Source organism: Trachemys scripta, chromosome 3, assembly GCF_013100865.1.
Source record: "Trachemys scripta elegans isolate TJP31775 chromosome 3, CAS_Tse_1.0, whole genome shotgun sequence".
Classification (NCBI taxonomy): domain Eukaryota; kingdom Metazoa; phylum Chordata; order Testudines; family Emydidae; genus Trachemys; species Trachemys scripta.
In genome coordinates this window covers 67,322,489-67,348,589 of record NC_048300.1, presented here as the reverse complement: position 1 = coordinate 67,348,589, position 26,101 = coordinate 67,322,489, and the positions used below count along the sequence as shown (strand labels likewise).

General features: G+C 42.0%; 1 protein-coding gene across 1 annotated transcript in view; it reads left to right on the top strand.

The window, feature by feature from the left end:
• Nucleotides 1-26,101, top strand: part of KIF26B (kinesin family member 26B) — a 411,172-nt gene that overhangs the window by 330,316 nt on the left and 54,755 nt on the right. The window contains exons 9-10 of the mRNA XM_034764988.1: nucleotides 162-345; nucleotides 9,526-9,685. Of these exons, the coding sequence (XP_034620879.1) occupies nucleotides 162-345; nucleotides 9,526-9,685 (344 nt within the window). The remainder of the gene's footprint in view (nucleotides 1-161; nucleotides 346-9,525; nucleotides 9,686-26,101) is intronic.

Genomic DNA, 26,101 nt, shown 5'->3' with positions numbered 1-26,101 from the left:
GGGGGGGGGGGGGGGCGGCGGATCTGATCCAGTATCACAATCCTATGTCCCTAGTGCATTTAGCTGTGCTTAGACTTCAGGGCACCGAGAATGTTACCTGCTAGTGCTGAAATCCACCCAACAGAGCTTCTTTATTTGCTTTCCCCTGTGTTGCCTTGCAGCTTCAAAACCAGAGTGAGCTCCGTGCCCCCACTGCGGAGAAGGCTGCCTTCTTCCTCGATGCAGCGATAGCCTCCCGCCGAAGCAACCAGCGAGACTGTGATGAGGAGGACCACAGGAACTCGCACATGCTCTTCACTCTGCACATCTACCAATACCGAATGGAGAAGAGCGGCAAAGGTGGCAGTAAGTCATTCCGTTTTCTTCTGTGTCCTCACCACATGCAATTCTATAAACTGGTGTCCTTGAAAATACTAGGGGCCAAATTGTCTCCTGGTATACATTAGCTGATTAGCATCGCTCCATTGAAAATGCTAACAGAGCCCAAGTCATTCGTGATGAGAAGTTGTTATCTGTTGGCTGTTCAGTTGCCTTTGTGGTGTGAATTAGTGGACGGGTCTATACATCTAAATGAAAAACACCATCAGACTTGGCCTTAATTATCACCCTTGCTGTGAGCCTCAGCACAGAAGCAAAGGATCAAAAGACCATGGAAACTGAAGGTTCTTTTCATCAGTAGGGGATAGCCTCAATTGAGAATAATACTACTACTTTCTCTATCATGTCCGTGTAGACTGATAAACTCTGCAGGGCAGGGACTGTTTCTTCTTATATGTTTCTATTATTATTGCCCAGCACAATAAGGTCAACATCTCAGAGCTTCTAGGCACTATTGTAAAACAAATAATATTTAGATTGTGAATTCTTTGACTCAAGGACTGCCTCTTGCTATGTGTTTGTACAGTGCCTGGCACCATGAGGACATGCTCTTGTTTGGTAGCCCTACTCTAATACAAATGATAAATAAAAACAATAATTCTCACTCAGTACTTCCTCAGGAAAAATTCCCATTGATTTTGAGGGACTAAGGACTTCTGGCTCTGGACCTGTTTTTGTTTGTTTGGTTTTTTTAATAAATTGCAAACCTGTTTGTTTTCATTGTTACAGAATTAGCCCTTAAGAGAGGTTCTGAGAGCTTTTACAAAGGCATTTCTGTCTGGGGAAAGCCAAGTACCAAGAAGACAAAAATGCTTCAAAACTATTGTAGGAGAGTCTGTTGCACATATTGTAGCAGTCCCCAGAGCAGGAAGTCGCTGTGAATGCTGTAACATACCGGCATGGCAACGTGCCAGCTGTCCCACATGCTCAGAAGCAAACACTGTAGCCATTCCCAGCACTAGACCCTTTGGGTTCCCATAAACGCTTGCCATACAATGAATACAGGGTTGCTTTACTCGGGCTGCCAGAAACAAATATTGCAGTTACCTGTGGCGCTGTGGTCTTGAGTTACGAACAAAAGATAGTAAACACAACATCCAGCAGCTCCCAATCTAGCCCCTGGGGGGCCGAACAGTACAGCGAATGACGGTAGGGCTACTTGGGCCTAGTGCCAGGACTACTCGCATTAGAGCCAACAGCATACTGGTCAGAGTCCAGTCCTTTTTGTCCGACCCGTTATCTTGTTCTGACCTATCCATACAAACCACCCCCACCTTTGCAGCCCATTGCTTGGTATCCATCACTAATACTGTCCCCCTTCCAAGCAACGGGCTGCTCCCATTCTGGCTTTCTGCCCTTCAGTCCCAGCTCCCAAGCTATCCATACTTCTCTCTGCAGCCAGCTCCTGGTTGCTCTTGCTCATAGCTAACCTCCAGCTCCCTCCTGAGCCCGGGTCCTCTTTAACCTCTGCCAGTATTCCATCTATAGGACCCTACCAAATTCACGGCCATGAAAAATGCGTCACAGACTGTGAAATCTGGTCTCCCCCCATGAAGTCTGGTCTTTCATGGGCTTTTATTCTATACTATACAGATTTCACGGGGGAGACCAGGATTTCTCAAATTGGGGTCCTGACCCAAAAGGGAGTTGCAGGGGGGTCGCAAAAAGTTATTTTAGAGGGTTGCAGTATTGCCACCCTTACATCTGCGCTGCCTTCAGAGCTGGGCGGCTGGAGAGCAGCGGCTGTTGGCTGGGTTCCCAGCTCTGAAGGCAGCACCCCGCCAGCGGTAGCGCAGAAGTAAGGGTGGCAATACCATACCGTGCCACCCTTACTTCTGTGCTGCTGCTGGCAGTGGCTCTGCTTTCAGAGCTGACTCCCAGCCAGCAGCTGCCGCTCTCCGGCCGCCCAGCTCTGACAGCAGCACCACTGCCAGCAGCAGAGCAGAAGTAAGGGTAGCAATACCGTAACCCCCCTACAATAACCTTGCGACCCCCCACAAGTCTTTTTTGGGTCAGGACCCCTACAATTACACCACCGTGAAATTTCAGATTTAAATAGCTGAAATCATGAAATTTACAATTTAAAAAATCCTATGACCGTGAAATTGACCAAAATGGACCGTGAATTTGGTAGGGCCCTATTCATCCAGAACAGGAAAGGGATTATGAAGCCCTCTACTGGCTGAATGTTGCACTGGATACTAACATAGCATCCAATAAAGAGCCAGAAGGTTCATTACAATATGTTTAGTGGAGCAAAGCGGTAAAGATTTTCCTGTGTTCCAAAAAAATGTCAGGATATCAAAAAACATTCCCATCCTGAATCAGGATGAAAAGTCAATCTCAAATTATCACCAACCAAAATTGGGGGGGGGAAATTTAAGTTCAGATCAATTGCAATGTCTTGTTTCGATAACTTTGAAACATTTTGTTTCAATTTTGACCTCTTTTATTTGATTTATTTTTACTATAATTAGCTTACATTTTGAAATGAGAAGTCGTTTCAAACTAGAAAAATTATTTTTTGTTTCAAAAATGTTGAAACAAAATGTTTTGACAATTTCAAAACTTTTTAAAAACATTGTAGCTTTGAAAAAATTATCAGAATTGATAATTCCTGTGAAAAGTTTTGGTTTTGTTAAATTGGCATTTTCTGATGACAAAATTTTGTCAAAAAAATTCCTCTCTGATGTATATTTCTTGTGGGCCTAAATAGCACTGCAGAGATCGTGAATATTTCAGCTTGTGTAGTCTCTACAGACAATTTGTGATGGTGAGCAGACTACAATCTAAGATGTCCAAAGAATGGACATCATTGCCATATTTATGCCTAAAGTTTGAATGCAGTGTATTCAAATATACTGTACTGTATTTAAAATGTAAGAGCTACAGTTGCTTAAATGAAAGTGGAGATTGCATGTGTTTAAGTAATAACCCCTGTGGAATTGGCAGCCAAAACTCAATTAATTAAAGGTTTATTAATTAACCACCCTGCACTGGAAAGGAAGACTGTGAATGCTCAAACTATCTGGTTGTTAGGAAGGAAGTGGACTGGTTTTGAGGGCATTACCATTAAAGTCATTTAATACTCCATGCTTTTTACATGTGCACACACACAACCTGTTTTCAAATACAATTTTAAAAAGAGCTGTGGAGTTAAATGTATTGTTTCCTGATGGCTTTAATGACTACTTCTAAAAGATTACATGATCCCATAGATTTATAATGGGAGATGCATCATTCCCTAGTTGTAGGTAGGTTTTGCTTTCAGGCCATAACACCCTGACAGAATGTTTCCAAATCTGGGTGACCTATTAAGCCAAAGAGGTCAGATCTAGTTGATGATTGGAGGAGTGTGCATTTTGTGGGGAGAGGGTTAGGCTAGGAAACGATTCCTAGTGATGATTAGAGCCTAGTTTGCTGTAGTGAAGCAGTTTTTAGAAAACAATGGCAAGATAGTAGTGTTGGTTCAACCAATAGGGTAAAAAAAAAAAAAAAAAGGCAGCTTCTAGCGAGTCAAAGATCAAAGAGTTTAAGTTTGGTTGTGTTCAGAAAATTGTAAAAATGACAGTTTGGTACTATACTTACCTACAGTCCTGATTCATGATAGGCCAGAAGTAATTAATGTCAGAAGCAGGCACGGTGCCATTGAAATCAATGGAATTATGCCTGCAATGTTACAAGTGTTGTTGTTTTTTTTAAGTGTCAGTACTGCAGCGTCAAGCTGGCCATGGACAATGAAATCTTATGGTATTCACCTTATCTCATCTTCAGCAAAAACTGCCACCTAACTTTGGATTGCAGAATTTTTGGTGGTAAAAAGCATGCAGAATGGAGAGCTTCAGATCCCAGATTGAGTGAGTGGTGCTGTCAGCCTAAAAACAAGTCTTGTTTTGACTTGCTGATTCTCTTAAGTTTCTGCACAGAATGTTCTGCTGGCCCACTTGCTACTGGGTGACGAGCAGCTGATCTTTACATGTATCTGAATTTCTCTTGAGAAAAAACTGAAGTTCCTCAGTAACAATCTTAGCCTGTTTATCTGAAACTCTCTCTTCAGGCTAACCATATGCAGGAAACATATTCCCAATGCCCAGTGGTATGAGTACCAGAAGTGTTTGTCCTGTGTGCCAGGTCTGGCCACTTGGAATAATCATTGGCAGCAACTAAACACATGCCATTGATTCTTCTCAGCAATATCAATGCATAGTCTTCACCAAGGCTCAGTAGCTGACTTCCATAGATGACACGTGGCATAATACAGTGACTGCTACGGGGTTCAGTTTGACTAATTTCAGTACCTTGGTCCAAATCTGGCCACCAAAATTAACTTCAAATCATCAAACTTGTCATTTTCACTTTTCCTTGGTGGCGATCAGTGAAATTCAACCAGAATCTGAAGCTGTGAACTTTTGGGCATTACTCTTATATTCCATAGTCATCACTTTCCACTGACAAAGTGGAAAAAAAACCCCAACAAGAATAAGGATACAGTCTCTCATACACTGTGTGAAAAAGTGTGTTGGATTACATTAACCAAAACGATCTTTCTTATGGACTGTGCAGTCCTTGGCTCAGCAAACTGTTCATATAAACCACTCTATCCGAAGCTCCCCATTGGCTTTTGTAGGAATTTCCCATCTATTGTGTCCCTGTCCCTGCCCCCATTCCTGTGCAGACTGGGAAATGGTGTCTAGAGGTTCTGGAGCCATTGTTGCTGTAGTTCAGCGGGTAGGACCCAAAGAGGCTCAGTTCAGTGTTCTCGGAACTAGCAAATTCCAAAGGGAGTTGCACAGAGATTTTGTAGGAGTCCACTCTCCATTCACATAGCTGAAATGCTGTTCTATGTTTTTAGGTGAAAATGATTTCCTTTTGCTGAATTCCTTTCTCCGCTGTGGTACATACAAGCCTAGGCTGCATGTCCTCATACCACAGCACCTGAACTTCAGCTTATTGATGAAACACAGCTCTGGTTGATGTGATGTTTCCAAACAACAGATAATAAATACATGGATCCATCCATCTTTCTGATGTCCTCCTGGTGTAGTGACTCCTGCACTTGTGGGCTGAGATTTCCTTCCTTTCTTTGCATGATACATAGAGGGGCTCTCTCAAATAGCTGTGCATTTCTCTGGATGGACTCAAAGCAGCAGTAGATACTAAGGTTAAGTTTCTTTCTGTGACACAGTTCTTAGTTCTGGATTTTTGGGTCTACATACATAACTCTCATGACAGATGGCTCCCAGAATGACAGGCTGTGAACAGCAATTTAGGACAAGCCAAAAATCAGATACATTTTCTCCTTCTCTGTGTTTTCTGAAGTGAATTGTACATCTTGCACCTAGGATGTCTGCTTGGGGTATAAAGTGATTCATAAGCACTTCAGTCAAGTCCTCATAGTTCATATCAGCCAATATTTAATGGAAACAACTTTCAGGAAAGAAAATGTCTGTTGATCAACCATTCAGAACAATGCTCAGTGCCATTGGCATAAAAATATTGCTGCAGCCTTTCCACATGCACTTCAAATCCTCTCCTTTTCTCATGAAAGCGGTAACTGTCCATTTTTCCATTGGTGGCCATTTTTACTTTCATTTTTAACCACGGACCTCTTCTGGATGCTGCTGCACTGATAACTTTGTTCTTTCTAAAAGGATCCCATCACAAAGGTATTACATTTTCTCCATGTCTTCCATAAATCCAATGAGCCAGCCATTCCTTTTTAATCAACCCCCATGCCTTTCATTGAATCAAAATAACAAGTCAGAGCAATGGTGATTAGGTCTTGATTGACATACTACAGCTAAAAATTCAGTCTTTGATCCAATCTGTTTGACCCAAGAGGAATTTTGGGGAGGGGGGTTGGTCTCATTCTTAAGTGTTTTTACCCTTTTTGTTTGTTTGTTTGTTTGTTTGTTTGTTTGTTTGTTTTTAAATAAATGTAGCTAAAGTTCAAAACAAAATGTTGTTTTGAAACAAAAAGTCAAAAAGTCAAAGCATTTTTGTTTTAAAGATGTCAAAACAAAATGTTTTGATTGTTTTAAAATTTGATTTCATTTTTTGGCCTAAACTATTTGTTGAATTTGATCTGAATTCATGAATAATTTCTGTAGACCTGAAATGACATTTGTCATTGAATAAAATATTCATATGAAAAATGTTGCCCTTCTCTGTAGTAATCACGCACAGTCCCACAGTTCCTCAAGCTGCAGGCACCACACCTTCCCTATATACTGCATTCATTCACGAAGCCTGCTGCAAGTCCATTTATCAAATGGTATCTGAAATGGCAGGGTTACTATTTCCGTGTTTGCTGCGGGCTTTACAATATAACACTTCACTAATTAGTACAAAATACAACTCCTCACCTTGAACTACTGACATATAACAGGGACAATATTTATGAAAATAATCTGACTGTAAACAGTTCTTTTAATGGTACTTTAAAATGCTGCTCTATCCTGAAAAGTGATTCTGTAAAACTGGCAGTGGTTCCCTGCTTGTGTCTTGATTACTCCATATCAATTCTGCTCATTTTACTAGCGAAAAGGTGTTACTTTTAGAACCACAAGTCCTTCATACTCACCTGGGAAAGTCAAGCTAGGTTCCTTTCTCCCTGTGCATCATCACTTACAAGAGAGCTCATAGCCTCAGTTACACTTGTATGCTGTATTGGAGATTAATGTGTTTATATATGAGCAGTTGAGAGTTTAAATTGAAGACTATGGGATTACACAAATGCAAATATGGTCATAATTTGGCTGCAGAACCATTATCACTGGCGGTGATACCTGTGTTGTAAAGAACTTAGCCCTGCAAACTCTACTTGAAGTTGACAGGTTAAAAATGCATCTTCCAACTTGTAAACTGAACATATAGGAAATCAGCATGGCACAATAAGTGCTGAAACTGTACAATGCTGCTTTTACAGATTTACTTTTCAGGGTAGAATTACAGTTTAAAGGAGTACTGTTAACACTGGTAGAGCCAAAATTTGACCTCTCCTTCCTTCCTTCCTTCCATCTGTACTCCCAAAGTCCATGCAATTTGTTTGTTAGGCCTGGTCTACACTAAAAAGTTAGGTCAAAGGAAGTCGCCTTAAGTCAACCTGTTAATGTTTGTGTCTACACTACTGGGTCCTTTACACCAACCTAAGTCACCTCTAATGTTGACTTCTGTAATCCACCTCTGCGAGAGGCGTAACGCTTAATTCAACTGCGATGTAGTGCAGATGCAGCATGGTGTAATTTGACTTAATTGGCCTTCAGGTGGTGTCACACAATGCTCATTTGTGACCGCTCTGGAGATCATTCTCAACTCTGCTGCACTGCAGCCAGGTACACAGGAAACAGCCCCTCCCCTGCTAAAGCCCCGGGAATTTTTGGTTTCCCATTTCCTGTTTGATCAGCATTGGGAGCGTGCCAGTTTGAGCACAGCTGATCATGGAGACTCCACGCCCCAAACACGCTCCAGCCTGGTCTGCACAGGAGGTGGTGGATCTCATCACTGAGTGGGGAGAAAAGACTGTGCAGGCAGAGCTCCGATCCAGCAGAGAAAACACTGACATTTGTGCAAAGATCATTCGTGGAATGGGGGAGAAGGGCTACACGAGGGACACGCAGCAGTGTTGTGTGAAAATAAAAGAACTTTGCGAAGCGTACCAGAAGGCAAGGGAGGCGAACGGTCATTCAGGTGCTGAACCCCACACATGCCAGTTCTACAATGAGCTGCATGCAATTTTCGGGGGTGACCCTACCAGCACCCTCACAAGCAATGTGGACACCTCACAGGTGTGTGAGTCTAGAGACAACAAGGAGGATGATATGGTGGATGATGATGATGAGGCGAACAGTAGACAGGCAAGCAGTGGATCCATTCTCCCCAAGAGCCAGAAAATATTTTTAACCTTGGAGCCCTGTGGGTCGCAGGACATCACAGTGGCTGACCGTGATGCCGGGGAAGGCACCTCTGGTCTACAGTTACAATCAAAGTCCAGTTAAACTTTAGCGGGCACACACATTTGGTTTTATTGCATGTTTACTGTTAAGAAAAAGCGAGGTGCTGTGGTTCTCTGCTTACAAGAGGCCACTCCAGCTACGCAGAAGGTGGCCCCCAGAAAAGACTGTTTATGTGGACTGGGATAGCCCGGGAATCCTCCATGGATATCTCTAGGAAACTTTCATCCAATCCTTACCAGGTGCCGCCCCAAGCACGTGCTTGGTTGCCTGGTGCCTGGAGCCGGCCCTGGTAGCAGAAGTCAATTAATGGCCCTGCACAGTTGGAGAACGGTTGATTTACCTACTCCAAATTGATTCCCCGCTGACCGGTAACTGTCTGGCGTTGCAAGCTTCCAAATAGCGATCGCCACTCGCTTCTCCACTGTCAGAGCAGCTCTCATTTTTGTGTTGCTGAACTGCAGGGCAAGGGAAAGCTCTGAACAAAGTTCCTGGAAGGTGGCCTTCTTCATTCGAAAGTTCTGCAGCCACTGCTCATCATCCCATACCTGCAAAACGATGCGGTCCCACCAGTCAGTGCTTGTTTCACGGGACCAGAAACGGCGCTCAACAGAGTGCAGCTGCTCTGTGACTGTCAGCAGCAACTGTGAATTGTTTTTTTCAGTGGCTTGCTGCAGGGCTGCTTGCAGGACATCACTATGGGCAGGGGGACTGAGGTTACATGCCCTCCCTACCCAGGGCAGAATCCCTGGAGCAGCTTTCCTTTCCCTTCCCTTAGGCTTCGGCCCCCTCTTCTGGGTTCATGTAGTAATTTTTGTTGTCAGGAGGGGGTCGCGGTGCAATGAAATTTGAGAACCGCTGGACTAGAGGAATCACACTAAAAAAAAATGGCACAACAGTGACTCCTACAGAGTGAAGCCTGCAGGAGTTGTGAGTACTGTTAATGCCGGCAATTTTTAAACAGGTCAGCAATGAACAACAATGTACAGCTGTGAGTGGTGGAAATGAGTTAACAGGACTCCTACCGTTTGTTACTGCTCACATTACTGAAATGGGGTTTCTGAACTGTTTCCCCTTAATGAGCAATGCCTTTTGCTTTCGGGGGAAGCTCTCTTTCCTGGAGCTGCATTTAGAGTAACTCATCAGAGGCATGATGCTAACTGCTCTCCTTCTTTCCAATCTTCATTTATGGCAGTGTCCGGAGGTCGCAGCCGCTTACATCTCATTGACCTGGGTAGCTGTGTGAAAGTGCTCAGCAAAAATCGAGAGGGAGGCTCCGGGCTCTGTCTTTCGCTGTCAGCACTCGGCAATGTCATCCTTGCCCTCGTCAACGGCAGCAAACACATCCCATACAAGTAAGTGATATTCTGTGTTAGGCATAGTGGGTGGTGACGAGTGCCTTTCTGTGGTGTTAGCTGTTTGTTTTTGTGGTGGAGTTGAATAGCAGTGCTCAGGAAGGATGGAGAAATGAATGATAGAAAACTATGGGCCAGATCCAGCACCCTTTGAAGTAAATGGAAAAATGTGTATAGGGCTCAGTGGCTGTATGATAGCTGCCAGCTAGACGGAGCAGAGAGATTTCAGTTCTGAACCTTGTGCCTCCAATGATCAGGGCAGAGTTTTTCCATCTCATTTGCACATGGTGCTTGCACAAGTTTGGATTCCCTACATATAAGACAATTCTGACCTGGTCAACATTATATTTTTCTTGAAGCAGATCCCACTGAGTGAATCCTCACATCCCCCCCCAAAGAAGGGTGGTGGTGGTTTCAAAGATAACAGCCAGTAGGGACAGAGCCATGTTGACATGGAGACCCAAGGGACTGAAAATCGGTGCAGTGGTCCTGGTCTCCAGAGGTGCTCGAAGATTTGCGGCCATCTCAATGCATCTGAGGCGTTAGAATGCCAAACTCCCTGTTTGTTCCACAGGGACAAACTTTGCTCTCCTTATGGAACAATTTGGAGGATACTGCAAGCTGGAACTCATATGATTTTCTATTTCCAAAGTGGATTTTAGCCTCTCTTAGTAGGTAAAACATGCATCATACTGAAAATGCAACATTGTTACAAGGTTTAGTTACTGCGTTTCAAAAGTTTCTTGACTTTTTTCTAGTCTCGTGTGAATCTGAGTGTCACCTTATCAGCTTGCAAAAAAGATGCATTCCATTTGTCATGCCAGACAACTCACCTGTGCTGCTGCAGCTAGCTTCTGGGAAATCAGAGGAAATGTGTACATAGAGGATATGTTTTGTCCTCATTTTTCTTCATCATTGTCTCCAGCCATTTGTCATGTCTGCGAGTCTGAGAGCAAGTTTGGATTCATTAGTTTGCAGTCACACAGACTCCTTATCCATATCCTAAATGATTCTGACTTTGTGAATCACGTGGCTTTCTTAGTACAGCGCATAAAGCATAGGTAGCAGCATCTAGAGCTCCCAGGTCTTAGCGTCATGAGCAAAGACTAATCGTCTAGTCAACATCCTATACTGTGGAGTCTGGATGAATGTTGCCATTCATGAAGGAAACATTGAAGAGGGTCGGGGGGGGAGGATGTATCAGGGAAAGTTGTATGAGCTATTCATAACAAATAATTCATTCCATGAATTTCACGTTTCTTACGGTCCAGAGACCACAAACAGATAATTCTTTTTGCAAATTTATTCATGATTTTAAGTTATTCTCAAGTTTTATTTATTTTTGTCTTGATATTGGAAATTCAAAATTCAAGCTTAACTGTAACTGGTCACATAGGTTAAATGGCTTTGTGTTTCTTCCTGGCTTGGATGATCATAACTCCAGTAATCAGGTTCCTGGTTGTGAAATTGGTTTGAAAAGCTAATATAACATTTGTTTCCCATGATTATTCGGCTGTGTGAACTTAAAATCTGCTTTTCACAAATAGTCATGTTACCAGAACTCAAACTCAAAAGGGCCAAATGAACTCTCCTAAAAATATCATTGAATATTCATGGAACATCTTGTGGAGCATTAGCCTAGCTCTGATGTGAAAATTGCTTGTATGTCATAAGCATAAAATATGCTTGAAAAATAGATCACCTTTCTTGTCGATGTTTGTGGGTCGAAAGGAAGGCAGGTTGAAGGACTGGTAGAGGGTGTTCGTTAGTCATGCTCCCTAGGCTAGGGCTATAGATACGTAAAATAGTTACCAAATACAACAGCTGTCTTTCTTGGCAATGCTTGCCTAGGAGAAAGGCAACAGCAAAAGTGCTTTTTACTTGCTGCTCTGGCAGGCTCTCATTGCAGTGATTCCCAGCTGTTATACTGTACTTCTTTAGGGTTTACATAGACTCAGAGGTGCCAGCACACTTGCTCATGTTTGTGTTTATCTAGTGAAAAGCAGCTAAAGCTCCTCCTTGTTCTGCATTTCCTCCAGAATCTGTTGATAAAAGAAAAGTATAAATGGTTTGCCAGCTGTCAATGAGACACAGCCCTCTTAAAATACTTTCCAAGGAGCCTTTTAAATTTCATATTAGAATACACGCTAACATATTTTGGGCCAGATTGCGTGTAGCTCTGGCAGGGGAGGTGGGAGAGTGGAAGGAGCTTCACCCCCCCTTGCACACCCCATTGAACAGCTAGGGAAATTGGAGTCCCTGTGCTTGGGAGAGTGATTCCATGCCCTAGCAAGAGCGCAATTGCCCCAGAGTGGAAAGGTGAGGCGAGGAGGCGTATCCACGGTGCATCATAGGGAGTGGATTGCACTGTTCTAAAGGGTGTTATAACCTGTACATTCACTCCCTTCCCTCTCCCCTTCAAATGGTGTGTCTTAACAACACCCCTTTCCTAGAGCTGTCTCTCACTCTGTGTGCTCCAGTCTAGCCAGTTTAACTTAGAGGTTTTACCTTTCTTTGGGATCACACATTATTTCATTGTTTATTTAGGGTAAGCTGTGAGCCTAAATATGTGTGAACTACGACTTGCAAATGCTACTGTAGTATTAACACGCGTTTTCTTATGTGACAGTGTGGTGCTGTTTGTGGACTCAGCAAATGTCCATAAAACAGCACACAGACAAAGCATCCTATTAGTATTTGTGTTATTAAACAGCAATTGGTATTTATATGGCAATCTATCAATATACTCCAGATGGTTTCTTGGGAACCCCAATGTACTGTAAAATCTCATAACAGGCTTTTGCCACATCTTACCACAGAACTTAGATCAGATAATGACAAATGATGTTCATTTCTCTCAGTGAAGCGAGTCCATTCTCCACCCTTTAAAGTGCTGAGAGCCCTCAACTTCCATTCAATGCTGCATCAAGCCCCATGTTTGCAAAATGAAGTGTGAAAAACAATGGTCCAAATTTATAGCTGGGGTAAGCAAGCTCAGCGACATTGACTTCAGTGCAATGTGCATGTTTATGTGAGGGACAAACATGGCCTTGTGTCTGCAGTCTTCATGAAAAAATATTTCCTAGTGCCTAAATATGCTTTGAATGTTTCTTCATCTCCATGAGGCTATGGAATTTTGGAAGCCAGGGAGTTGGAAGCGGATTCTCTTGCCAAAGAAAAACAGATTGGAAGCAATAACACAGACTGTTATTAACTGCAGCATAAACTCAGTTCATGTAGATTAACATAGCAATGTAGGAATTCTCAAATCAGATCAGATACCTGGTATCTTGCCTCTGATCCTGCTCAGTTCTGGGTGCTTCAGAGGAAGGTGCGAGAATCCTCATAATAGACCACCACATGTATTTAATGATCCGTTTGTGCTCTGAAGTATGAATATATATCCCATATTATCCAATTTAATGTAACTCTGAGTTTTCTCATTATCCATATAAATATCTAGTCCTTTCAAAAATCTTACTAAGCTCTTGGCCTCCATGGTATCTGTGGCAATGAGTTCCAGCTAATTATGCATTGGGTGAAAGATATTATTTCCCTCTATCAGTTTTAAATATATTGCCTTTCAATTTCATCAGTGTCCCCTTGTTCTGACATTATGAATATCTCCCTCAGAAGAGTGGGAGAGGATTGTTTCCTTTGCTTGAATGTAAAATAGTTGCATAAAAAGTATAAAGATTCACACACACTCCAAAAAAGCTGAAGGAACAAAACTCCAGCGCTGAGCATGTTTTAAGTGTGCTTTGGGAAGAAGGTTTTGCGAAGATGTGAGCAGTAATTGTTACTGTTTTAAAGCGTTCAGATTTACAAAAGTGCTGTGTTATCTGCCTCTGATTTCAAAGATGAATGTGTTTAAACCCTCAAATGAATACCCATTTGCACAAACTCCATAGAGCTCACTGTTCAAAAATGACTCTGGTTGCTAGGCAACAGTAGTGGTGATAATTCATGGTAATGCCTTGTTGGAAATAATCATTTTTATACATTTTAATGACTTTGATAATGCAAGAAACAGTGTTTAGAAAAGTGCAGGGATATATGAATTCCTTTCTCAGAAATCTCAACTGATTTTATTGTATTTAATAGATCTTGTCTTGTAAATACACTCTTTACATTTGTTTGTGTTACTGGAAGCATCCTGTTTGTTGAGCTACTGATGCTTATCAGGCAAGGCAGCATGGTCCAGTAGGTAGGTGGATGAGAGTGAAGAAACCTGGGAATTCCTTGCACTGCCACAGATTGTATATTTATCAATCTGCGTAGGTGGCCAATGTCGCTGCAGTATGTGAGTGCCTCTCAAACGCGGGATGATGAGGAGTATTATTATTATAGGCAGGAAACTGAGGTACAAAGAGATTAAGTGGTTTTCCCAAGAATGCATGGCAAGTCTGCAGCAGAGCTAAGAATGGAACCCAGATCTCTTGAGTGTCAGTCTAGTGCCTTAACCATAAGACCATCTTTCCTCTCTTACTGTGTGACTTGGGCAAGTCACTTAACCCTATTAGTTCCTCAGTTTCCCATAAAATAAAGATACTGATACTCGACCCCACTTTGTAAAGGGCATTGAAATCTATGGGTGTGTGGCAGGGCAGGGGTATAAACCCCTTGGAAGCCCTGCTAAAGAGGTGGCTCCTTCCCTGCTTCCCAGCAGGGCAGCCGAGTGCAGGGGCCCAGACATTCAGCAAGGCGCTCAGCTGCAGACCCTAATGAGGGCAGGCTCGGGGAATCAGCTGAGCCAAGTGGATCCGGCCGGGCTGGTGACTGGGAGGAGTTATAAGCCCAGAGAAAGGCTCAGTGGGAGGCTAGCCAGGGGAGAAGACAGGGGGACTGCAGCTCTGTCTCTACTGGCTGCAGGAGGCCTCAAGGGCGAGAAGACCCAGGGAAGGGTCAGTGTGGGGATCGGTGTTGCGTGAATTGGGATTGTACTAAGCACTGTAAATAAAGAGACACAGGTGAAACACCTGAAAGAGGCGTTGGGACCCTTTTCTTTGACCAGCCTAAGCACAGAACACAGGGACGAGAGGGAAGGAACCTGTGCAGACCCTGGGACAGGGTGAAAAGCACTGCATAAAAGCTGAGTATACAAATATAGGCTGGGCTGGTTCTTCATTGTTATGTCATTTTTGCACTGATGTGACTACACTGGAATCAAGGGGAAGCTGGCCTGTTGTTTAGCCAAAGACAGTCTATCACTATAGAAAAGGAAGAGGGGAAACTGTTTTGAGCTAATTTATCATGGTATAAGAATTTCCCCTAGACGATATGTGGTATGTTAAATGTATCATTTGAAATTGTTCCTTTCTAGTCATGGGGAAAAAGGAAAAACGATTATTTGAATGTATACGAAGAGTCCACTTATGTTCTCAGTTACATGGGTGCGCATCCTGAATGGCTCTTTTGAAGCTGGTGTAGATATAGCTGTGTAAAAGCTGGCATGGGCGGAGAATCAGGGATGAAGTGTCTGTTGTATTGCATGCATTGTTATGGCATTTGTTGCATGAGTTAGATTTCTACCTCTCTGTGTTCTACAGCAATATAGCCGTGAAACCTGTTCACTAGGGACAGGGGGACAGCTAGAAAACAGCTAACCATAAACTAAACCATGCAAAACACTACTCAGCATAATCTGACCAGTAGCATAGAGGCCTCAGTAAGGGTATGTCTACACTTGAGCTGGATGTGTAAATTCCAGCTCAAGGAGTGATACCCTCGCTAGCTCTCAGCGAGCCAGCGCACTAAAAATAAATTGTAGTTGTGGTGGCAGGAGGAGCTAGCCACCCTGAGTATGTACTTAGCATCTTGGAAAGGTTCGTACTTAGAATGACTAGCCACACACACTGCTGTGACTACATGCTATTTGTAGTGCTCTGGCTCTCAGCGAGCTAGTGTGGATATGACTCTTCAAGCTGGAGGTTACCCTGAGTGCTGCTTCACTCTTCACATTATAATTATGCCTCTTGCAATGCTCCTCATGGACTATCCTCTAGAATACAAAGGTGAAGAACATACACTCAGCTTCTCACGTAGGTGTAAATCAGGAGTAATTCAACTGAAGTCAATATAGTTACACTGGTGTAAAGCCCGTGTGAGTGAGAGAAGCGTCAGGCTGTTACGTAAAGCAAACTCAGACACTATTGTTGGCCTTAATGGACCTGATCATCTTCTCCCTTACACCGGGGTAAATCAGGGGTAACTCTATTGAAATCAGTGGAGTTACACCGCTGAGAAAAATGGTGTTGGTGTAGAATCAGACAAAATATGTTTTGTCCAACACTGGAAATCTTTGGAAGGGCCATCTCCAAATCTCCAGCTGTATGCACAACAGTGCTATTTGCCTGGATCATGGATTATCTTCATCACTGGTCTCCCTCCTTAATCTGTCAGTAATCAGGTGTAGTGACAGTCTCCCTCAATGCCATCGGGAAAGGAGGTTTTCCAGAGAGTTTATGGAACAGCTGTTGAGGGGAAAGGTGACAATAACAGCTAATAAACAGCAGATTATTCCAATTAAGTGGAATAATATTTTAATAGCAGACTTTGCTGCTTGATGGAGCTCCTGCCACCATTAAGATCCTTGTTAACTAGAACTGGCACATGCAAACTCTGTCTTTGCACTATGATGTTCTTTCTTTCTTTAGCTATGATGTTCCACCGAATTTTAACTTAGTAAAACTCTTAGTACCTCTTCTGCATTCTGGGCCCAGTCCTGCTGCCACTGAAGTTAATGACAAAACTGCCATTCATTTTAGTGGGGGCAGAATCAAGCTCTCTCTGGCGTGTGATTTATTGCTTGAGTCTATGGGTGCAATTCAATAGTATTTATATTGGCTTTACACTAGTGTAACTCTACTTACTTCAGTTATTCTTGATTTACACTGATGTGAGATCAGAATGTGTCTATATCACCTCCTTTATCTTCTCCTTGATAAGGGCATGTTCCACAGATCACTGAAGTAATTGGAAAAACTCACATTGACTTCAGTGGGTTTTGAATTAGCACCCTAGTCCGATGTGATTAGATGAATTTAAATAACTGTTAGTGCATTAGAAATTGGTGAATTCATTTACTAGTTCAAAATTTATTCATGGAAATCAGAGTACAGATAAAACAGGAATAGAAAAGAGAGAGAGATGAGGACATATAGGCATGAGAGTTGGCAAAGAACCAGGGGACTAGGAAAGGAGAAATGTTCCTGAAGGGAGACAAGGTGAAAGAGAGATCTCTTAAAGAAACTGGGACATGGGGCCTTGAGGATGCAGCAATGCACAGGGTGGAATTAAGAAGAGAAGGAGAAAGAGGAATGAGCCCTTCCAGGAAGAGGAATAAGGCTGGAGAATAAGGCCATCACTGAGGCATCCATCTTGGGGAGATCCATCAATAAAGATCTTGGTGAATATGAGACAACTATTTTAGAAAAAGTTGGAAAAAAGCTGGAAAACTTGGTATTGTCCAATCCCTAATGAATAATTTCCACTCTTAGTCACTCAGAAAAAAAGGCTTTTGCATAATGTTGGCAGGTAGACTTTAAGGTCCAAAGCCTTCAGCTGGTCTAAACTGAAGTCAATAGAACTATGCCATTTTACATCACCTGAGGATCTGCTCCTAGGTGCCTACTCACAGAGGAGATACTCACTGACACTGACTCTAAGTTTTGCAAAGTGGAAGAACAACAAATGCAATTGTAACGGAGTGGTGAGAACCACAAAACTGTCGAAGTGGGGATAATGAGTAGCTTGGCTATTAAAGACACTTTTAGGGATTTTTCACTAATGACAGATATGGTTGAAGCTTTTACCAGCTCGAATTTCTGGCAGATTTTCTTCTTTAAGCCAAGGATCTTCGTGAAGTAGATTTTGGGATTTGCAGTTTGTGAATGCAGGAAAACTCTTACCTGAACACTTCATTCGAGGAAATCGAACTATAGGTCAAGAGCAGGAGAACAACAAAATACTGACTTCACCAGCCACCAACATTTTAGTGTTGGTGAGCAATGGGTACTTGCTCTAGGGCAGCTTGTATCATTTAGATCGTTTGATGGCCCAGGTCTGAGCTACGTCTCCACGAGATCACCCTGCTTCATCATTGTATGCCAGATCTCAGCTGGTGTGAATTGGCTTAGCTCCACTCACTTCAATGCCAGTTTACACCCATTGAGGATCTGGCTCAGAGTCTCAGTAGTGATATTACAAGTCACACAACAGTCTGGCTGCATGACTTTCTCTGGCTTGGGGTTCACATTGGTGATGCCAGACATCATAAAGCCAACACAGTGGATGTAAGCTGCCATATTCACTGGGCCTGATTCCCTAGTCCACCAATTTTACTGCATAACTCACTTGGCATTAGTATTGTTACTCCTAGTTTACATCCAAAGCACATATGGGAGAAGAATCAGGCCCACAATCTAGCTCTTTCTATTCTTTATAGAACTACTCAATCAATTAATTTATGTAGATGCTGTAATATGCAAATAATGATAGACTACTAAGGAAAATTAGAAGCTAAGTGTTCATGGTTTACAGTCATACTTAATGAGAATTAATAATTACATTTAAATACTCATTCCCAGCAGAAGTATGCAGCTGTATCAGGGAAGGATTCTAGGTTGGTCCGGGGCCAACGTGCACATAGCCGCCATTGCACAAGTGAGCCAACAATGTGCAATTATTGCTCAAATATAACTTGATTGAGGCTCAATTAGGCATTAACAGTGATTTTGCATACAAATGAATTTGTGCTTAATTCATTAAAATGCTATCTTGAACATTAATAGCACTTCAATCAGGGTATCCACCCATACATTCTCACCTGTTTCACAACTGGTTCAGGCTCAATTAAGCATTAATAGATTTTCTCCCATGCAAATGAGGTAATAATTCATTTCATGTATAATTGAACAAATTTTAAAAAGTCATGTTCATGGAATAGATAGATGCCATTAGTTGTAGCAAACTATCTAAAATGTGCAGTTGTTTTTATGAGGCTTAGTTCAATTTGTTTTTTACCTTAAATGTTTGCATTCAAATGAAAAATGAAAAAAACAAACAATGTGATTTTGGGCAGACAATTCAGCGGCATCACATTGCAGACAAAAGAGAGAAGAATTCCTTTCTATGTAGCATAACTGCATACTCCCTAAATTATTGGGTTCAGGTCTGGGCACCTCAGTACCAGAAAGAGGTTGGCAAACTGGAGGAAATTCAGAGGAGAGCAGCAAGTATTTTTAAAGGTCTGAAGGGACTGACCTATTTGTTAGGACCGAGTAAAAGAAATAAAGCTTTGTTGTAAATACATAGGGAAGAGAGGAATTTATTTATGGTGACACAAGGGGATAATTGAAAATTTTGCTGAAGGAGAAGCCTGTTAGTGGAATAATTTCCCAAGGGATGTGGTGAAAACCCCATCAGCAGAATAATTTATAAGTAAGCTGGACATACCACTGGTAAATATACTGTATGAAATAATGGTGACTTGGTGGGAGATAGATTTTGAGGGCAGGATCCTTGGAACAGATCTTCAGCAGGTGTCAGTTGAAGTAGCTCCATTCGGGTCCTTTATCTTCATACATGTCTGTAAAGCATTTATAGTATCACACCGCTAGCACTAGACAAATATATATGGTATAGAAAGTCTTTCAGATCTCTCATTTGTGAGATTCTGAAAACTGGCTGTCTATTGATATGTTAAGATTCAGTACACTAAAGAAATTCTTCTAGTTTCACTGTATCAGTTGGCCGCTTCCTCAGAAAATCCCCCTTTGCAATTATTTGGAATGTCCAGTCCCCTTCTCTGGTGGTTTAACTTTTGTTATCCAGTTTATCTCCTTAATCAGTTAGTTACATTTTAAAGATCCCTTTCTCTCTGACATATGCTAAAGTTCTCATTGGGCTTGATTGGAAACCCACTGAAGTCAATAGCGTCTTTCTATTGACTTCAGTGGCCTTTGGCTGAAGCCCACCGATCATAAAACATAAAATGGCAAAGATAGTTAACAAAGAAAATAAAAGATAAGCACACAATCTTAATCTTAAACCTTATTAAACCTTAAACCTCTTCAGTTACATTTTGTGGACCTTAAGTTCTTCCTGATGAGAACATCAGTGAGAACATCAAGGGGGGATAGCTCAGTGGTTTGAGCATTGGCCTGCTAAACCCAGGGTTGGGAGTTCAATCCTTGAGGGGGCCATTTAGGGATCTGAGGCAAAAATCTGTCAGGGGATTGGTCCTGCAGGGGGTTGGACTAGATGACCTCCTGAGATCCCTTCCAACCCTGATATTCAATGATTCTATGAACATGAGGTATCAGTGTTGTTTCACAGAGAAGCTGTTTTATAAGAAGTGTTGTAGACCTCAGTCTCCTCTTATACCAGTTTTATACCTAGTTTTATAATATGAATATAACTCCATTGACTTCAACAGAATTACCCCCGGGTTATTTGTGTGTACATGAGAGCAGAATAAAGCCTTTCTGCCAAATTCTGCTTTCCATTATGCCAGTGTAAATCTATATCAGCCCCATTGCACTTGGTGAAATAACTCTGGATTTACACTACTGGTAGGAATTTTCCCTTTATCTTTAAGGTCAACATCTGCACCTGTTTTTCCTCACACTGGTGTAAACCAGGAATAAAACCAATGAAGTCCAAGAGAACTACACGGGGGCAGATGAGAGATGAATTGGACCCACTATATTTAATTGTCTTAAGAGCATTTGAACTGCAGTGCTAATGCAAGAGGTCATCTCCTTCTAAACTTTAATAAAACTCCTTCATATTTTTGTAATATATTTGAAAAGAAGTTAACAAAAACAACCCCGTTGACTTCCTTTCTAAATGATCAAAGTTTTTTGTGTGTTGGTTGCCTGAAGGCCTAAACACAAGCGAACAGATGTGCAGTGGGGTTTTTTAAAAAGCACACGGACTTTTTAGAGGTATGCAGGCTGGTAAAAATCAACCAACTTGTAAAATACTAAACAAAATCAGGCTCATTTTGTGCCACAAAACCAAACTTATTGGCAACTTCATTTTTAAAGGTGTTTTTTAAACAAATGGCATTTGTTGACACACTCCTGCTGACAGTTTGTGATAGGAACAGGTGAGAGTAGTCTCAAACAGGTACATTCGCTTCGTCACGCTCTCTGGAGTGGCTCACAACCATGAGTGTCTACCTCAGGGCAGACTGTCAAAAAAACAAGACAGACACCCCAAACTGGTGATGTGTTTTATAATTAGATTTCACCAAGCCAGTAACAAATGTGAACTCCTGAATAACTGTAACAGTTCTACCATGGAGCCATAGACAGTCCCCTTAGGCTCTCCAATCTATCTTGCCACCCAGACAAGCTGGTCTTAGGGACAATTGGTCACGTATACCAAAGATCATAAAAATATTCAGGTTACTTCCAGTCCCTGAGACAAGCTCCCTTGCACGTAGCATTTCCAAGGTGTATAGGACCATTCACCAATCCTTTGTATTGTGATGTTCCTTAAGGCCCATTTAATCTTGATATGCCTCCTTAATGGGCGCGGCGACAATTCCTGTGCCTGGGTTTACAAGTTCAGAGCAAACATTTTCAAAGTTATAAAGTAAAACTTACATATTTCCTTATAGCATGGAATACAGACATCACAAGTGAGATTAATGCATGCAGCAGTTTACAAGCATTCCATAGAGTCTAAATGCTAAATACATTCTTATAAGATTCACACCTGCTTGATCAATACTAACATATATGTGAGCTGGTTTGGTTTGCAGCTATGAATTTGTCTGTTCTTAGCTAACGCCTTTGACCTTGGTCGGAACTGTCGCTTGGTTTACCAGCATTTACGGATTCCATAAATACGTTTTGTCCCATCCACCCCATCAGCAAAACAGCATTATCTGACCAGGCTGTTTTCTTGTTTTCTTATATGATTGTCAAATGTAGTCAGTTTTGAAGAGTAGATAGAGCTTGAGTTCTTGAGGTTGCTGTCTAGGATCAACACTGTTTTCCCTAGTGTATATATAGTTATGTAAACAAAGGCGCTATCCATCAATGTCAAAGTGTATGTCAATTGGTGTCAAAATGTCTATCCCTCGTATCTTCCTTCAGTACTGCTGAAAATGGTTGTCCCATTAGCATAGACAGGGTCAACTGAGTTCAACATTGCTAAGCCATGGTAGGTGATATCCGCTATCTTGGATGTAACCAGGATTGAACTAGGGATCTGTAGACCCATACTCATGAGCTGCTCTAGTTTGAGTCAGAGGACAAGGACCTGTAGTTGGGAGGTGTAACAGACTCATATCATTTATGAATTGGGCTCAGAGAGGGACCCACAACACACAGTGAACAATTGGTTATACTACAGCACTTTGCTATGGTGGGTGTTGAACGTGACTGACTCTGTCAGCACTTAGGGACACTGTTTTCAATACTGCTTGAGGGAAGATGGGTAAGGGGAGATATTTTTTACACTCGCTGTCAATAATGCCATGCCCTTTTATGCAGACAGGGCCTGAGTTCCTTGAAACCACCTTTTGAATACTGAATATACATTTTCATATCAACCCACTGACAGCATGGTAGCAGAATCCGCTGCGTTTATAGGTCTTTGGCACTGGAAATATGCTCCTACTCTGTTGTAACAGTGATGTTTTCTGTAATGTGCTTTCTAGCTGCAAGCCTGTGCAGAAGGACACAAATACAGCATTCCCATTCACTACCCAGTTAGCATATAGTGGATGGAAAAAGAGAGCTGTTTGCAGAGGAAGCATTTCCAGTAGAGTGCTGTGAGGTGAGAAATAGCTGGAGGTTCTGCAGAAAAAGAGAGAGCCTGAGACTGCTTGGCTCTCTGATTCAATCAGTCAGAATTCTTCCAAGTGGATCTAGACACAGAGCTGAATACTGTTTGCATTATTCGTGTAAGAAGACCCATTGGACATAACTGTCCTCTCACTTATACTAATATAACTTGGTAGTAACTCCACTGCAGTCAGTAGTTAAACTGGTGTAAAACAGGGGCAAGTTAGAGGAGAATCAGCCCCACTGACTTCAGTGGTACTGCTTAGATGGACAAAATTTGACCGAGAAAGCATGTCGGTAAAACAGAATCTGTTGGTGGCTAAAGAAAATTAGAGGAGTGGACCCTATTTGCTCCAGAGAGATTCTGGATGCCCTGGTATTTGTATTCCTCACCTAGATTTGAGGCTTCTTACCCTGAGTGGTTGACTTGCAGTAAAAGCTGGGCTGTTCTCTTGGTAAGAACTTTGGGAACTTGGAATCCAAAATAAGCCTGTTGAACTGGCAACATCTCCTCCCCTCGTTTCTGCTCAATGAGTGATTGCTAGCACTTTGGATGTTTATGTGGTGCTTAATGGTGCTATAACCAAGAGACTTTATTCTGGACTCTACAGAACTGCCTCTGAAATGGGTTGTGTTAGTTCTGTGCTACACTTTATTGAAGTTCTGTTTAGTCCTTCACTTGGAAGCACCTGCTAAGGTCATTTATGTCCCTCACAGATACAACATCCTTTCAAATCATGTTTCTATTCAACCTAGTATGGCAGGCACCCACCACTGTAAGTCAACAGACACAGGTTCACTGGAATGTGTATTTGAATGAGGCATTTATAGCCTCCCTCATGCAAAATGTCCCAGCAGCTGCCATCCATGTTCCCAGTAGGGAAAGCTAGGCCAGGTAGACCATACCTGTCATTGTCAGAGTCCTCTATGGGATGTAATGAAAGGGATAGAGCTTCGTTAGGACCTGGGTCTACTGAGCATGCACTTAATATTCAAATGGATCGGAAAGGATTTCTCAGTCTTTCTTGGAAATGGTTGAGATTAAGCATGGAAAATTTCAGCCCCAAAGATTTTTTTGCAAAGTTGTGAGCCAGTGAAAGCAAAGAAATATCATGGAAGTGAGCATGTAACCTCTGGCTCCTGCAAACACTATGCCACAAAATAACTTCTACAAGCCTGCTCATCTTATTAGGGAAATATTTACATTGGTGAATAAAACATGATTTTGAAGTTTCTGTATTCACATTATGTTGTCACATGTATGCAAAATAGAGAATAACCTTTGAAACCAACCAGCAATTTCCACTGGCCTTATTTCTATCAGATATAAATGATATATCCTATGCTCTGGTTTAACTGTAGCATATGTAGATTTATATATAATGTTGCCCTTACTTCTGCCACATGTGTCCAGATACCAGTGTTGCTCCCCTGCTCAGCAGTAGCATATTCTTTCAAGAATCGCAGCTGAAAACTAATGTCTAATTCCCAAAGAGCAACTCTGCATCAAAAAATTATTCTAATCAGTGATCAAGACAAAGAGCAAATTCACTGGTGGTTCACAGTGCTCCCCGTTCCCTAGAATGTTGTATAACCAAAAACTAACCACCACATGTCTTCACGAGAGTGAACATTAGCTTGCACACTAAGAACTCGGAAGACTGGGTGTACTAGTGCCACTGGTGATGTCAGCCATAACAATAATAATTTAGATATGTGAAAATCATTCAGACTTGGAACTACACATCTATTTAATCCCTATGCGCTGAAATCTTTTTTTTTTTTTTTTTAAATGGAGATGTCCTATCTCCTAGAGCTGGAAGGGACCTTGAAAGGTCATCAAGTCCAGCCCCCTGCCTTCACTAGCAGGACCAAGTACTGATTTTTGCCCCAGATCCCTAAGTGGCCCCCTGAAGGATTAGAACTCACAACCCTGGGTTTAGCAGGCCAATGCTCAAACCACTGAGCTATCCCTCCCCCCTTTTAATATCAGGTTGGAAGGGACCTCAGGAGGTCATCTAGTCCAACCCCCTGCTCAAAGCAGGGCCAATCCCCAGACAGATTTTTTCCCCAAATCCCTAAATGGCCCCCTCAAGGATTGAACTCACAACCCTGAGTTTCGGAGGCCAATGCTCAAACCACTGAGCTATCCCTCCCCCCTATTTATCCCAATACAGAACACACATGAGTTTAATAATAATTTTGAGTTATTAACACAACAAATATAAGTATATCTATACAGTAAATATTACTGCAAAGTGCTTTATTAGTTCACCTTTACTCTTCTCCCAGAAATATAAAAATCCCATCTTTCCCATTAAAATCTTATTCTATGGCCCATATTTAATCAAATAGGTGAATTCTGTGTTCTCGTCTACCTATTATCTCCCTATTACCCTTGACTTGTGCCAATAATTGAAGCTATTCTACACATAAATTCCCTTTTAAAGCTATACAGCTAGGCAGTACCACTCTTTGTGACAAAAACCAACTTGTACAATTGCGGTCTTAACTCAAAAGGGATTGGGTTTCTTCAAATCAAATAATACTCTGCTGATATTCATTGTGACATGCCACCCACATCACTTTACCCAGCATTTGCAGTACTTGAATGCAAAAGAATTTTATCCTTGGTTAATCTCATAACACGCAGTAAGAATCAAACTGCCACCGCCTTGTCACAGCTCCCTTTTTCATAGTGATGGACCAATAGGCCGATAGCTCACATTATGTTCATATTCAGGTGTTTCTTATATTTAAATATACAAAGGTCTGGACATTCCCCCTGATCCTCATGAGGAGAGCCAGGGGCCTGGGCAAACGGCAATAGAACTTCACTCTACTTCCTACTTATAGGTCTAGGTAGGAGAGTATTGAGGGATCTTTGCCCTGCTCCTCCAAGGTCTTAAGAGGAGAGAGAGAATTTTTCTGTGCCAATGTGTTTGGGAGGAGCAGGGAGCATGTCCTGCCTCAGTGGATCAAGTGTTTCCCACTAGCCAGCAAAGGTTAAGCTAGGCAGAGCTAGAGGCGTGCTGAGCATATGCTCCCAGCACAGCCTGCTATCAGCAACGCACCAGATATACTATATCACAAATCTCAGACAAAAATACTCAGTTCAATTGGCTGAATAAAAGCCACACTTGTGCTCTGCAGGAAATTATGTCCATTTTGTCCAGCTCTATCTTTATTGGATCCTGCAGGAAATCAAGCCAACTCAGTGTAAAATATTGTAATTGTGGGCTAGCTCCTGTCACCCTTTCTTAGGCAAAACTCTCGTTGACACTAATGGGGGGTTGCATTTCTTCAGACTACGGGATAGGGCCCTTAAAAACAATCTCATGCTTTTTGTCACGTCATCTTCTTTACTGTAGTCTTTTCATATTAATCCTCAGAGCACCTTTCCCTATCGTCTACATGCTCTGTCTTTCACCTGTTTTATTAATTACTACATATAGAACAGATGTGTTAGTTTACACTTAGCTTTACAGAACATGGATCAGACACATTCCTGACACAGATCTTACCATCTTTAAACGTTCGCATTGATTAATAAAAGACAACTGAATGAAAGCACCTCCACATTCTTTCCTTTTGCTCTAATTTACATTGGTGC